Raw genomic sequence first — 16,087 nt, 5'->3', positions numbered from 1 at the left:
TGTATCAGCAGCCATTTCTGAAATCTTTCAGATTTTGTAGGGAGGATACAGTGATAAATTGTGAAATAGAAAATAACTTTCCTTAAAGAAAGAACCTCAGCCTCAGAGTAGGTCCAATAAGTAGAACAAAAACGGCTGGAGCTTTGCTACAGCATCACTGATCCATGGTGAGCATAAAAGAAAATTTTGATGCTCGTTCTGAGACATCCTCTTGGAGCCAAAGGAGGTGACACTATGGCTGCACTTCTCCTGCTGGTTTTTCTGCAGTCCTCCCTCCTCTCCCTCACTCTTGTGAGGTGCTGAGTTGTGGATGGCTGAGTCTCAGCTGTTCTCCAGACTTTCCCCTGTGTTGTGAAACACCAAAACGCCTTCACTGCCAGCACTCAGCTCTCTGTCATCAGCTTACTGTCACAGCCCAGGTCTGCTACCAGCCACACCAGCATGGTGGCAGAATGGAGTCCTGCAGAGATTCTGCTTGAACATCTTAAGATAGAACCTGTAAAAACTCCCAAGAGGAGTAAATGCCTGTGAGTGCCACCTTGTGTCTTTCCAACAGAAGAAAGAACAGTGCCTGGAAGTGCAATAGCCAGTCAGCAGCACCTTGTGGTCATATGTCATTAAGTTACCCCACAAACTAATAATACCTCCCTGTTAGATTGTTTGGGTTTGTTGTTTTTTTTTTTCCTGAGATCCTGCTTGCTTGTTTTAGACACATCAGTCAAGTACTGCTGTGTCCTTGGACTTCCAGCAGCAAACTACCACCTAAATGCAGTGAAATGGACCACAGTCTCTTTATGCAGCAGTGTTTTCAGCTGTGTTTCAGCAGTCTCGTGGTGTTTGGCTCTGCTCTTTGGATTCTCTTGCTCCTCTAGTAGCCACAGAGCCCATTTGGACTTCTGCAGCTGCCATCAGTGCTCTGTTACACCTGCAGTGGAGAAGTCCCAACCTGCCTGACACCGGTGTGGCTGCTCCTGTGGCCAACACATTTGTGTGTCTGCAGTGTTTCTGCAGGTCTGCTCTGGGCCACATTCCCACCTTGGTCTGTACTGAGAGATGCTGTAGAAACACAACACCTTGGGCTGGAAGGGACCTTAAACATTATTTAGTGCCAAACCCCTGTGTGTGCCTTCCCCTAGGCCAGGCTCCTCAGGGCCCCATCCAGCCTGGCCTGGAACATGCCCAGGGATGGGGCAGATGTTCTTACTCAATATGACTAAATTCTTATTTTTTTCTAATCACTTTGACCAAGACAAACGAAATTAAAGTGTTTGCTTCCTGACTGGCATTTTTCTCCACATACTGCAAATTTCCTTATGTTGTCCATGGCTTGTAGGAACAGCTTCTGGCAAGTCAGAGTAAAAACTACTTTGAAAGTACAGTGGCTACCTATTTAGAGAATAAAATTACTGTGAATTAACTCTTGAGGAGTCTGCACTGGTCAGAATTTTAAACCCTAAAGCAGGTCTAAAATGCTCCACAAATCTATTAAAACCTGAGAGTTTTGAAAAGGGGCAAAAAATAAGATAGACTTATTGTAAGGAGGCAAACAGGGAAAGAAATAAGTCCTCTGGTACTGCCTAGAAAAGACAAGCATCTCCACAGCTCATGCTTTACAATTCAACAACTGAACATTTCAATAACAGAAATAAAGTTTAGTTCTTGTCACTTGCTTTACAAAGCACACTCATTTCCTAATGCTTAGTTTACAGTGGTGGTTGGTGTACTAAAAACACACTTATTTCTTTCCAAAGCTAATACAGTACTCCTTATATCCCAAAGAAATTAAGTTTAAAAATGAACCATAGTAATAGCTCAGGACATCATGTTTCTGTACTACAGTTTACAAAAGTGAGAGTTTAGAGGAATGGTGATGCTGCTGAAAATCTTTCTATTCCCATGACTGTCTGAATCTTGAAACTAAATGCAAAAAAAGGAAAAAAACCACAACAAAACAAACCCCTAGACCTTTAATTATAACCTAATCATTTTGATCACAGCAATAAATATAACAAATGTGAGTCAAGTATGTGTGTGAGAGTGCAGGACAGAGAAAGGTTTAGGGCAAGGATCAGTGGAAAATCTTTAGAAATGATGTAAGAGAAAGCAAAGGCAGGGATTGGAGTTTGTAGTCTACACCAGAGACTATAAAAAACTCTGAAAGAAAGCTGAACATTAAGGATAAGTTAGGAGGAAGAACATAGCAGGACCATTAAGGTTGGAATTGCTTGCATCCAATGCAAGGTAAGGGAACTGAGGGCAGAATGTGCTGGGAGTGTTTTGTGTCTTCTGCTCTCTTTACATAAACTTTCTTCCCTTCTGTGTTTTCCTCTTTTTGATGTTTTCTTCATTTTTTCTTTTTATTTTATTAACAGACATGCAAAAGGTATAAAGATGGCCAGATCTGATGGGAAAAGCACAACTACCTTTTCCTGTTTGGAATTAAGAAAATAAGGTGCCTATCACCTAGGATTTTTGGTATATTAAAACTGAGTTACAAATATTCAGTGGAGACTTATTTCCTTCAGTTAATCAGTCAATATTTAAACAGAATGTCAGTGCATTTTACAACAGTGGCAAATTACTTTTATGCTTTTGCAGTGCTTTGCAGTAAACTGCTGCCTGTTTATATTGTTATGGATTTTCCTTTTGTGTAAGTTATTGTCAAATGTATATTACTTCTTAAAATAGGCTGAAGAAATGTGACAGAATAATTCTTTTACATTACTAGATATCATATGTGGTAGACAAGTTTGCTGCATCTAACATATTGGAAAACATGAGATAAATGATTTAGGAAAAGTCTGTAATTTTGGATCTGCAAAAGGGTTTTACTATATCCCATATTAGATAAATGTTGCTGCAGATTCTGCTGCATTCCTGCAATAATAGAATAACTGCAAAAACATTCCAACACTGACAGAGCAATTATCATTATCCAGTGATCTGACTAGTTCAGTTTTGTACCCCTGTAAGTGAAGACAGACTGATTCTGTGATAGTCATTGTAATTTCTCCATTCTGAGTTCAAAACTATTTCACTTTTTTTTTCCTCCTACGCTGAAGTTGTAAAGTACAACTACAAGTAAATACATGCAAATGATGTTTGGTTTAGATGTCCAGAGGCTACAGTAAAGTTCAGAATCTAATTTTTGAAGCACTAGCATGCAGTGCCCTCAGTTTTCCTTACTTGTTTTTTCAGTTTGAAGTCACTGTTCTCTCATGGGGAGGGCAGAGCTGAAAGCTGAGGAGCTGAGAGGGCATTTCGTGCCTCTGCCCACTGCTTAACTCAGGAAACATTATTGCATTTATCTGTCTCTGCTCACCTGTATTCAAAATGCTGCTCAATCTACCTTTCCTGTAAAATACTTTGAACATTATGAGGAATAACAGGCAAAAAAACCCTGCTCAAATCACACAAATCTATGGTGTAAATGATGGGGAAACTGCAAAATGTATCTGACTGGACCAGGCATTCTTCATTTTTCATAAATACCTGCCAGTCTGATTTCAGCAGATTAGGACTTTGTTTTCACTCTTTGAATTAATGACAAATGCCTTTCTGGGATTCTTGAATAGCCAATTGAAACATAAAACAGTTGTAAGAGCTCTGTTGTTAGACCCTGACAAAGGTTGCAAGAGCTTGCAGCTTTCCTTTTCTTCTTACTTAACTCAGAGAGATGAGTTACTCTCTAATTTACATTTGCAATGCATTTCCCCCAAGACTTTCTTCTCCAAGTAATATCCTTGATCAGAATGTTTAAGTGTTTATCCAGTAAATCAATGTTTGAGTCTTTTTAAGAAATTCCAATGCCAGTCTTGTCTCTTAAAAGCTTATGTTGAGGGATCTTTTTATTATACTTTAAATTGTCTGGTTTTATATTGATAACCTATTTTGTTAATATACTCTTTATACCTGGTGTGAAGATCTTCTACTTATCACTCCAATGATGTTAGGAAATATTTTTTTTTTTTCTATAGGAAACTACAATCTATTTCTGTATTTTTCTTGATGGAAAGGTTTCTCATTTCTGCTTCAAATGCTGAAGATGGCACTCTAACAGTGAAAAGTTTTTTGCTCTTGCGGTAAAGAAGAAAGAAAGCTGAATGTCAAGTTATTAGAAATGTTAAGAAAAATTGGCATGTTTAGTCAGTACCTATAAAAATAGTGTAGGATTGAGAATTTGTTGGCAATGAAGAATAGCCTAATAATGTTTTGTTTTCCATTGTGCATACCAGGAACATTGCAGCTCACTCAATTATCTTTTGAGGAAAGTAGCAATTAGGTTTTTCCCACTAAGAGATATTTTCTTACACTTCATAGCATCCTTCTTTTTCAATAGCCCCTCTGCTTCTACATGGGCTTCATCACTTCTGTTTGTCTGTTGCTTCATGGTCTCCTACTTTTATGGTATGTATCTGAGTTTGGGGTCTTTAGTTTTTGAAATCTGCTTCTAAAAATTGATTTATTGCACAGTGTAATAGTGTAAAAGTGTAGTCAGCTTTGCAAGATGTCCAAACTGTGTCCTTCCAGCCCATTCTAAAGAAAATTGTCCTCATTTGTTCTGTATGACCATTTGGTTTCACTCCCTGTTTTCAAGAGGAAAGATGAGAACCATCACTGACTAGCCTTTCACAAGTGTCTGTCAGTTAATTTGCTCCTGAATCATGCTGGTGTCTGTTCAGCAGAGGTGCCCTGTCAGGGCTGTGTTCATTAATGCACTTCTTGAATTCCTCATGGGAATTAGAGCGTCACCTTTCCATCCCTTCTTCACATGACGCGAGTGCTGCTCCCACAGGCGTCGTGTCCTGTGTGGGCAGGGTCCAGGTGAGCCCTGCAGTGACTAAACCATGACTGAAGCCATGACATAAAACTCTGTTTTATCTGAGTACAAGTGGTAGGAACAGCTGTGTGCTCCAGCATCTTCTGAGCCAAAGCACAGCTGTCAAACAGGCAAAGGTGACTAAAGAGGTGATGTGACAGCACATCAGGACCAAACACTGGAAATCATGTGACAGGGAATGAGATTACTGAAATGAAGACTTTGGAAATCAATCAATGAATCTTGACTGCCTTGAGAAACCTTGAAGGAACTTCATTTTCAGGAAGTGGAACATGCTTTGATATACTGTCTGACAAAAAGTTTTGTTTGGGTTCGTTTAGTTATCTCAAAATAACTAATTATAGGCCTCTTGCATAAGTTTATGAATTTTAAGTTCTCTCTGGTTCCACTAGATGAAACCTACCTGCCTCTAATTATTTATATTCAGGAAACTGAAAACAGAAGGAAATACACATTGTAGAAGTTGTCAGTGTCTGTACCGTGTATAACAAAATATATGGCATTGTTTAAAAAGCTACGCCTACTCCAGAAAACACATTATTAATAACAGAAAACACATTATTAATAACATTAAGGGCCTGACACTGTCAGCTTACATTTCATTTTGTCACAAAAGTTCTGTTTCAATGTGTGGCTTCAGTATGTTATAGAAAGCAGTATATGAGAAATGATCCATATCTCATCTGAGGGATTAGAACAAAAACACCACTCTAACCTATTTTTGAGCTCTGCTTTTTATCCTGAGGGTGGGATTCGTTTTGATTTTGTTTCCTTTTCCTTGACATTTACATAACTGTAAGATTGTATCTGAGAAACACAGAGTCCTTTAGCAGTTCTGAAATCACTAGGACTGGTGGTAGGGGCAGTACTTTTGGCTTTGTGGTGATGTATATAATCAGAGGATACCTTTTACGACTTCTAAGAGTCAGAAAAGTTCTGTTCCAGCAGGAGAAGACTTCTTAGAGCTTGCCACAGTTGTTCTTTTAGAAAGATAATCATCCATCACAAATTTTTCTTATATTCCCATCAGGTGTACAACACGAGGATGGCAAGGCCAGTGTGAGTACTCAATTTAATTAATCAATTTGATTAAGATAGGTAGCAGCAGTTAATATTCTATTTTGTGGTGCTTGAGCAGTAACAAAATAGCTCAATAACTGTCCTGCAGACACAGACAGCCCTGATTTCCCTCACATGGCTGGAATCTGCCCAGTCCCAGAGACTTTCCTGCCTAACAGATGATGAAGGCTTCCCAGGGCTATCCCAGTGTTACGAGAGGAGCACTGGAGGCCAAAGAGGCACTGCCAGGATGTTCCCACTGCCTGTGGGACAGCCAAGCCTTGGCTCTGCATCAGGTCATTTTGGTAGCAGCCAGGGCAAAACCTCAGGGGTTTCAAGGCTTGCCACAATTCTCATTGCAAGGGCAAGGTCCTCGTTTGCAGGTGGCTGGGGCACGTCCTGTGCTGTGCAGCAGCAAGCAGAGCACAGCCATCAATACAGACTGGCAGCTGGAGTGAAGGATTGCAGTGCAAGGCATGATGTCTTCCCTCAGTTCTCTTGCAAACAGGCCAGGAAGAAAAATAAGTCCCTTGTGATTTATGCTTGCAGAGTAATCTCCACAGTAATGTGAAATACCGTAGTTCAAATGGGTAAGAACAATGATGGCTGTTACCATTTTTGACAGGCAATGGGTTTGGAGCTTGGTTGATGAATTGCATTCTGTCTGGGGTTTGTTCAGCCCACTTATCTTCAGGATGTCATTTTGAGTTTTGTTTTTTTCTTTGTAAGAAAAACATCTTTTAAGTCCTTTGGTTTGATGTCGGAGACTTAACGGTTTCTGTTGGTAAAGCTTTTTGCTTTTTTGTGATCTTTTCTTGGAAAATGGCTCTGCACAGGTTCCTAAGTAAAAGTTTTGTATGTTTATCCTACTTTGATAAGGTAGAACACTGTTCTTTCTTTTATTTTTAGTTTTATTTTAATTGGACCTGCAACAAAGATACCTAATTATATGAGGAATTTTAGTTTTGACACATTTCAAGCTAAAGTATCGCTAAGACACATAAATATGTCTGGATTTCAGACTTGCAATTACATTTGGAGAAGGGAAAACCATATTTTATGTCAGATAACACAAGACCCTGAGATACTACAGACATGGGATTATACACCAATCTCTTGACCTAGCTCTGTGAAGTTGGTGGTGAAGAATTTTCTGGAAGGATGGAATTTCAATACATATAGTAAGGGTGCATCTTGAAAAGCTTGTCAGAGCTTTGCTTGCTCTCGTTCAGTAAAATATACTGTCCAGCCTCTCTTAAAGCCTCTCTTGGAATGTGTCAAGGTAAAATATGGATGGGGTGAAGCAATAGCCAGTGCATGACAGGGAAAACCCCTTTTTGGCCAGAGGGCTCTGCTTGGATAATTGCAAATGAGCTCAAGGAGAAATACCAGTAACTTCTTTTAACAACTAAGGTCCTATGACAAGGCTGAATCAGGTAAAACTAAGTCCCAGAAGAAAGTGGCATAAGAAAGTGTGATTTTAATTGTATTTACATAGTCCTCACTGCATCATTAGTTTTGCAATTGTTTTTCTAAAGCCAAACTGTTCCACTACGATAACCCTGCCTTTTTCTTCTGCCTTGGTCCCTTTGCTGCATGAAAATCAGTACAACAGGGTCTTGCTGGACTTATGTTTTGCTCCCTTTTCAGTCAGTGACACCACCTCTTTAGCTGCTTATTTCTTTAAGAAGTAGAGCCAAGCTTTAAGTCCTTACAATTTCCTCTGCTTCTAATTTCACTGGCTTTGAGTTCTGACCACTTAATCAAATATCTTAAGTGTTGCATGTGCCTTACTGTTTATTTTCCTTAGTGTACCAGTTGCTACTTTTAGCTCTTTAGTCTTTGAGTTGAATGAGTACCAGCACAGATCTTAAACCATAATAAACATATGTTTTTAACCTTGCCCATTTATTTTTACATCTCTGTATCCAAGTAATCAGGATGTGGTTACCTGTGAAGGTAGTAGACTGCTACTTCAAATTTCAGTGCACACCCACATACAAAAATACACATTGTAGAGGGTTACAGCTTTAAAACCACGCAGACAGACCCCTGTGTTTATGTCAAGCAATGGCACTGAGGCAGTGGTACCACCTGGCTTAGTGCTTTGACTTTGTCCTTTGATTCTGGTGAGCTCTCTGCCTCACCCCTACAGCACAACCAGCAGCCTTCTTCCTAGCTGCCCATCCCTTGTGGACAACAGTGATATTAATTATATATGTGTATTTATATTCATACACTCTTTGAATTTCTGCTTTTGCCAAGTGGAGAGTCAGCAAAGAATGGAAGAATCAGACTTGAATTACACTCTGGGACAGGACCTGGAGACAGAGAAATCAAATTATCAGATGCCTTTGGCAAAAGGCCCCAGCACAGCTCTTCCTAACGTCATCTGTAACATTCCCACCTGGGGAATTGGAGGCACATTAGGTTTTAAGATCTAGATCCAAACAAGGGTCTAAACAAATGTAGGCTAAACCCATGTCCAGAGGTAAGCAAGCACCTTCCCCATCCTGAGCCTCCCAAAACTCCCTGCACTATTTAAAGGCTTGGTGGGCATCCGCAGTCCTGCAGCTGTGACACATGGCCAGATCACCACCAGTCTCAGCAACACATCCCTTTGCAAGCTTATTGTGAATAATTGCATTGCAGAATGCCATTGCAAGTTGTGGCTCCCACTGGACTGTGTTGAGAACTAGCAAAATGCAGCCTTGCTTTCAAAATACTCCTGGAGGGGTATATGACTTCTGTCACAGCTTTAAGCACTTCTCCAGCATGTGGGGAGGTCAGGGTCAGCCTGGGCTACAAGCCAGAGTCTCCCTGCTTACAAGTGAGCATCCAGTTCATCTGGTTTGAAGGCAAGTTTGCATTCCTCACTGCTGCTGCTGCAAGGATTGCACCACTGTGCAGAAAGGAGTGAAGAGATTGGCAGGGCTGTACAGGAAGGAGCAGAGGGGGGAGCTCATTCTGCATGCAAGGGTGAGGAGCATTCAGCTGGCATTATTTGGTTGCCAGGCTTTATACAGTGACAGATACAACTTATTAACAGTCATGAAGAGAGTCTCCCTTTGTTTTTACTTCTTTAAGGCCTGTGGAGCAAGATTCCTCAGGGGATGCAGCTGTGGAGTCATTTATGGATTGTTCTCCTTTGCAGATGCTGCAGTTCCAGCTCATGGTGGTGCATTTGGCCCTTGTGATTGCCCTGCTGTGGTGGAACTCCAGCTCTGTGCTCCTTGCAGAGGCGGCTCCAGAGGTAGGTGAAGGTTTCTGATGGTTGTCAGGTAACTGCTCTTCCTTGGGCGTTTTTAGCCACAGCATGAGGATGACACTGGAGTATCCAAACACAGCTGGAAGGTGAAGGATCAGTATTGACTCTGTAAGGGCCAAGGAGGAGCCTCAAGAAGAGAGAGATGCAAATTGCATGGCTCTGGGGGACAGACAGAACGAGGCCTCACCCAAATTCTCACAGCCCCTCCCAAAACATCTGGGGACTTCCTGTGTGTTAAAACATTGTCCAGTGGATAGAGAACTTCCTGAAGAGAGAAAGGAGGTGATGGCAGGGGGAAAAGCAAATATCTCGAACGGAAAAGTTTAATTCTTCTTCTTAAAGACAAATAATAGCGTGAGAAAGCTGAAGCTTTCAGAAGCCATAAGGAGATCCCTGGGAGAAGATCACCAGCACAAAAATTACAAATTAAAGGAGATGGACTAGACCAGGAGGGGGAAGGAGCAAAATCACTTGCCTAAGCTTGCAAAGGAAAGCAGGAGATGAAATGGATGAGTTGTCTCATGTTTCACCTGGGATGATATGTAGAGGTTGCACCTGGAAATACTTCTACTGCATTCCCTAATTTTATGTCATCTTGACATAAGGCAGATTTGGCACTAAAGATATTTATGCAATGGTTTCATGCCATAAAAAAAAAAATAAAAATCAACTATCTAAAAGTTTTCTCAAAGTAGCACTGTTTGCCTCTAGGGTTTTTGCATCGGTTTTAAGATCAACTTAAACATTAGATGGCTACTGAAAAATACTGATGGATCCTTCTAGCTTTCTCTCTGTCTTCACTTAAACATGACCTGATTCTCCAAATTGCTGCAGTAGCTGCTGTTCTGGTGCCATGGGCACCTGGTATCCTGCCTCCATCAGTGATAGATTTTTGTGAAAAGGATACAGGAACAGAACATCCTTGCAGCCTTCTAGATCTAGAGACCTGCACTGGACCAGGGCATATTTTAGCTGCTGATGGGCCAGAATTTGTCTTTGAACCAGTTTAAAATCTCAGTATCCACAATGTTCTTTGGCAATGTATTCCACTTCATCTGTGTGCTGTGTTTAAAAAGTAACTCCTTATATTTATTTTAAATCCACCATCTGGTAACTTCACTGGGTGGACTGGGAAGCTCTTTCTCTTGAGGAAAAAATTACTAGTTTTTATTCATTTCATGGCTGTTCCTGAGTTTGCAAACCCTGCACTATACCACCTACACCCACTCTCATCTCTGCTTATCTGTGAAATTGTACTTTGTTCAGTGCTTCACCAGAAGAAAACTGTTTTCTACTTCTGATTATCATTTTAGCTGTCACTTTACTTCTTACAATTCTATTATATCTTTTGAAGACAAAGTAAATGGAGTTGCAAGGCATTCAAGAGCAGAGTCTCTTTTTTGCCCTTCTAGTTTCAACTGTAGGTATTTATCCCCACTAACCAGAAGGAAGAGCTCAGTCTTTTTTAAAGGCAACATTCAGTTGAATACCTCTATGGAAGTTTTATCACCCTAAAGGAGAACAGAGAGGACTGTTCTGTGTACCTGAGGCTCACAAAAAGCAGAGCCAGGGGGCAATGTGAGATCCTTTATAAAGGTTTCAACAGTGCTACACCATTGGTGTGATCATTGTGGTCATGTGCTCCTCCTCATATAAAGGTCAGTTTTATACACTCCATCACTGTCTGCCACCCATCAGTAGTGGGGAGCATCCCCACCACAGCTGGAGTGGACAAGGATATTGTGTCATCCATGTGCTTCCTTCACACGTGTGCTAAACCCACCATCTGTGAATAACAACGGTAGTGGTGTGCTTGTAAAGACAGAATAAAACCTGTTTGATGGTGCAAGCTGTAATGTTTCTATCTAATTCTGTGATGATCAAGTGAACAAGAAGGTGCATTTCATTTGTAGACTAACTGCTGCCCTGTATTTTTCTGTTACATGCAAAACAACTATTTCACTTTGATTAGTTTCATTTCTTTCCCGATAGACCCCACTATTCTCAGCTATTCTTATAGCAAAGTTTGGTTTTGAAATGGTGTTAAAACTAATGCTGTAATTAAGTAAAGAAAACAAGCAAACCAGCACATACTGCTTTCTTTCGCAGCCTCTGGAGCCTTCTACTGCTCTGGGCATGGGAGACCATTCCACAGGCAGTGGAGAGAAGTCAGCCACCAACCTGGCAGCCAAACTATTCCTTCTTGATGACTTGGTGTCTCTGGAGAATGAGGTGACTGAGACCAAGAAGAAAAGAAGCTTCCCAGGATTTGGCTCCCCAATTGACAGAATTTCTTCAACCTCTGTGGATGCTAGAGGCAAACAGAGGTAAACTCTTAAATGTTTCTGCCAGTGATGAAGTTGGAGGAAGGCTGTTGCTAGGTGTCCTGGACACTTTAGCCCCCAGCAGGTTTGCTGGTCAGTTGTGAGATGCCTCTGATCAGAAACCATTTGAACAGAGTGTGATGTATGATACATGCACTAGTTCATTCATCTCTACAGTGCTGCACAGCTACCAGACATTCCAGTATATGTGATTTTCCAGTACTTCAGCTCCACTGGTGTGAGCTAACATTCAGTTTAAAACTACATTTCTGATCATGAGCTTATTTAAAGCAAAAAAATGTGCCTGAGGTTCACAAGCAGAGGGACAGGGCTGGGTGATCCTGAGACTGGGATGGGAAGAAGGTGTGGTGGAATGGATGTTTTGAACACAAAGATGAAGGACAAAACATGAAAATGAGCAGGCAGACAGTAGAATGAGCTTCAGGACTTCCATCAGCTTTGGATAAGTCAGGGTTTAATCAATACAGCAATGTGTGTTTGAAGATAAACTTGTTTATAACAGGGCTAAGCAATGAATGATGCTTGATGTGGCTGCAGAGAGACAGTGAGTTTGGGGCTGTTCCCCATGGAAGGTACATGGTATTCTCCATTTCTATCATGTTTTTTGGATGGAAGTCTTTCATTCTTTGTGCAGTACAATGGAAAAACTAAATGAAGAAACAAGCAAAAAATTCCCCAAAACAACAACAAAAAACAAACAAACAAAACTGAAAAAGGGAAACTGTGGTGAAAAACATCTGGTCTCTGAATAATGAGCTCCTGAAAATGAGTGCCATGCTGCACAAAATTCCCCCTTTCCCAGCAGCATCAGCACAGTTTGCAGTTTTGAGCTGGGATTATCATTTTGGAGGAGCTGTTTAGCTTTTAAATTTGGGATTGAGCCATTTATTAGAACCTCCTGAGCTGCTTTGATGGCTGCAGTGAGGGTCTGACACCACCGGCAGCATGGACCACAGATCAGACGGATGCTATGGAAGAGTAATAAGGCTTTTGATAGAAAAGTGCCTTTAGATAGAAACAGGCAGAGGCTGCTGCACTCGGAGGAGTAGAGCGGAGGCCTGAGCACCGTGTCACAGCCGCTCAGCCAGCAGCTCATTCATTCCTGTACCAGCTCAGCCCATCACCTTTAGAGACCCGGAAATTAATTTGTGAAATTTGTGAAATAAATAGATTGAGCCCCCCGAATCAATGCAGTGTGTACAGTGCCTGGCACAAAGCAGAAGCTTTTGGAAAAGAGGAGATCAAATGTTAGTCTGCTTAGCAGCTTGTTCTTACACCCACCGAGAGAACCCAGATCCTGGTCGGGCACCAACATCGCTTGCTTTGAAAAGCATGGGAAACGGGAGCGAGACAAAGAACCTCAGGGAATCTTAGACAAGGCTGTTTTAGGTAGAAAAAGCCTGTTTGTCCTTCGGACGCGACGACACGGGGACAGTGCAGAGCGGAGGGCGGCAGCGCTGCCGTGGCGAGGAGCGGCCGCAAGAGGGGCATCGCACGGCACCGCTCTGCATCCCTCCTCCAAAAACATCCCAGGGCACCGCTCCGCATCCCTCCTCCAGAAACATCCCAGGGGCACCGCTCTGCATCCCTCCTCCAGAAACATCCCAGGGCACCGCTCTGCATCCCTCCTCCAAAAACATCCCAGGGGCACCGCTCTGCATCCCCCCTCCAGAAACATCCCAGGGCACCGCTCCGCATCCCTCCTCCAAAAACATCCCAGGGCACCGCTCTGCATCCCTCCTCCAAAAACAGCCCAGGGCACCGCTCTGCATCCCTCCTCCAGAAACATCCCAGGGGCACCGCTCCGCATCCCTCCTCCAAAAACAGCCCAGGGCACCGCTCCGCATCTCCCAAAAACATCCCAGGGGCACCGCTCCGCATCCCTCCTCCAAAAACATCCCAGGGCACCGCTCCACATCCCTCCTCCAAAAACATCCCAGGGCACCGCTCCGCATCTCCCAAAAACATCCCAGGGGCACCGCTCCGCATCCCTCCTCCAAAAACATCCCAGGGGCACCGCTCCGCATCTCCCAAAAACATCCCAGCGGCACCGCTCTGCATCCCTCCTCCAAAAACATCCCAGGGCACCGCTCTGCATCCCTCCTCCAAAAACATCCCAGGGGCACCGCTCTGCATCCCTCCTCCAAAAACATCCCAGGGCACCGCTCTGCATCCCTCCTCCAGAAACATCCCAGGGCACCGCTCTGCATCCCTCCTCCAAAAACATCCCAGGGCACCGCTCTGCATCCCTCCTCCAGAAACATCCCAGGGGCACCGCTCTGCATCCCTCCTCCAAAAACATCCCAGGGGCACCGCTCCACATCTCCCAAAAACATCCCAGGGGCACCGCTCCGCATCCCTCCTCCAAAAACATCCCAGGGGCACCGCTCTGCATCCCTCCTCCAAAAACATCCCAGGGCACCGCTCTGCATCCCTCCTCCAAAAACATCCCAGGGCACCGCTCTGCATCCCTCCTCCAAAAACATCCCAGGGGCACCGCTCTGCATCCCTCCTCCAAAAACATCCCAGGGGCACCGCTCTGCATCTCCCAAAAACATCCCAGGGGCACCGCTCTGCATCCCTCCTCCAAAAACATCCCAGGGGCACCGCTCCACATCCCTCCTCCAAAAACATCCCAGGGGCACCGCTCCGCATCCCTCCTGCGAGCACAGCCCCGGCGGCACAGACACCGCCCTACCCTCGCCACCCAGTGCCAGTCCGGGGAATTAATCCCTTTTTCTCCAGGAAGGCTCAGGATGGCTCTGCTCGCCCAAGTGTCCCTCCTGTGCCTCCCCACTTGTGGGGAAAGCAGTGCTTCCCTTCAGGTAACAGGCTGAGCATCCTGCTGCTAAAATTTCCTTCCCTTTGCCTTGCCTAGGGCTTGGTGCAGCAGCGGTGCTGGTGCCTGAGGAAGGAACAGGCCAAACAAATGTCTCCTGTTCCTTTGTGGTGTTCTGTAACTGCTCCAGCACTGATGTGGGGCTCCCCTTGCACAGGACACGTACCAATTCCTTTCAATAGGTGAAGTAAAGGGGTTTTCAGAAACCCTGTTAAGTCTGTGCATATATTTATTTCACCTCACACATATCTTTAAATATCATTTTTAAAAGGTATTTAAAAATACGCTTGCTGTGGAGCTGAGAGAGGGTTTCAAGGCAAGGGAGAACAAGCTGCCAGCATGCCTCTGTGGCTGAGGTAGTCTACAAAGTCACATGTCTGACAAGAGAAACCAAAACGTACATGCTTTGAGCTTCAAGGGATGCTTACGGCAAGCCACAGTTACCTGGCAACAGTTGATGAGACTTCTGAGAGGGCTGTTGCAGGGGGACATTGCTGTAATGTGCAGGGAGTTGTAGCTTGGTATGTCTGTGCAGGAGACACCTTTCAATACAAGGTGTTACTGTTGAAAGGTACTAGTTTGTACAATTTGTAAATAGAACCTAAAGCATATATAAAATATGATTTCTGCAGTACAGGAGGTGAGTTCTAGTCAAGAGGATCTCTTGAGTTCTCCGAACTCCTCGGATTTTATTTGAAGTGTTGTCTTTATTTGTAATGCTATCTTGCAAAAGAAGCATCCTCATTACAGCACATCACTCACACCATATAAAGATATCCTTCTAAACAGGATCATGTCAGTTTCTGTTTTGCTTATCATGCTTTTATGGTGCTTCAAACTTTGTTCTTTTAGCAGGTACTCTCTGCTTGAACAATAAGTTAGGAGCTGGGGCTATTTGCAAAGGGAATCCCTCCTAAAGGGGAAATGACCCACTGTTGTATGAAGTGACAGAAGATGGCTGAAGGTGAAGCATTGTTAAAAATGGAATACAGTAGATCCTGTTTCATATTGTCTGTACAATCTAATCTACTTTTAGTCTACCTTAACTGATAGTTCAGTGCTGCTTGTGGTGACATACAACTATTTTATCTATTCTCTTTCTGTTTTTCAAAATGGTACCACAAAATGTTTTCTTCTGAGTTTTGAAACCCCCCAGTATTGAACACAGAGCTGTTACATAAGCTCAACAGTATGTATAAAAGAAAACTAAATTGGTGCTTATGACCCAGTGTGTGATACAGCATTCTTACCTGTCATATTTTCTCTCTGTAAATTAAGTTCAGGCATTCTCTTAAGTTTCTTCCAGACAATCTGCAGCAGCCCAAGGGTTAATCTGGGAGAAAGGCCAGCTTGGTACTTTATCCTGTGTTTAAATTCTATTCTGAAAGTTCATGGGCAATTTTTTTGTTGTTATTAAATTGTTTCTCCTCAAGATCACAACTCTTGGAGGCGTTAATCTCTTTCAAATCCCCTGAATCAGTAGGAATTGAAATTGATTAGTGCTTCTCAGTGTGAAATAGCTGACAAGAGCAAGCTCTGAGAATTTTTGTTCTTGTTGGTATTGGCATCTATTGTTTCTCCTGGGGTGCTTGTGTCTTTTCACTTTAGGCCATTCCCTTGGGTCCTGTCACTGGTGACCAGAGAGAAGAGATCAGTGCTGTCCCTCCTCTTCCTCTCACATGGAAGTTGTGACTGTAGTGAGGTCTCCCCTCAGTCTCCTGTTCTCCAGACTGAGC

At 43.1% G+C, this 16,087-nt stretch overlaps 1 protein-coding gene across 4 annotated transcripts in view; it reads left to right on the top strand.

Moving 5' to 3' along the window:
- Positions 1–16,087, top strand: part of OSTN (osteocrin) — a 68,014-nt gene that overhangs the window by 48,852 nt on the left and 3,075 nt on the right. For 3 of the 4 annotated variants that reach the window (XM_086843656.1, XM_086843657.1, XM_023933057.2), the window contains 2 exons: positions 9,054–9,152; positions 11,277–11,494. In XM_086843656.1, coding sequence (XP_086699782.1) covers positions 9,054–9,152; positions 11,277–11,494 — 317 coding nt within the window. Of the gene's footprint in view, positions 1–2,171; positions 2,242–9,053; positions 9,153–11,276; positions 11,495–16,087 lie in introns of those variants that run through there. The other variant, XM_023933058.2, reaches the window with a different exon arrangement.

The sequence above is a fragment of the Cyanistes caeruleus genome, chromosome 10 (assembly GCF_971803275.1).
Source record: "Cyanistes caeruleus chromosome 10, bCyaCae1.hap1.1, whole genome shotgun sequence".
In the NCBI taxonomy this organism is placed as follows: Eukaryota; Metazoa; Chordata; class Aves; order Passeriformes; family Paridae; genus Cyanistes; species Cyanistes caeruleus.
Note: the sequence above shows the minus strand (reverse complement) of the source record. Positions and strands in the feature narration are given on the sequence as shown.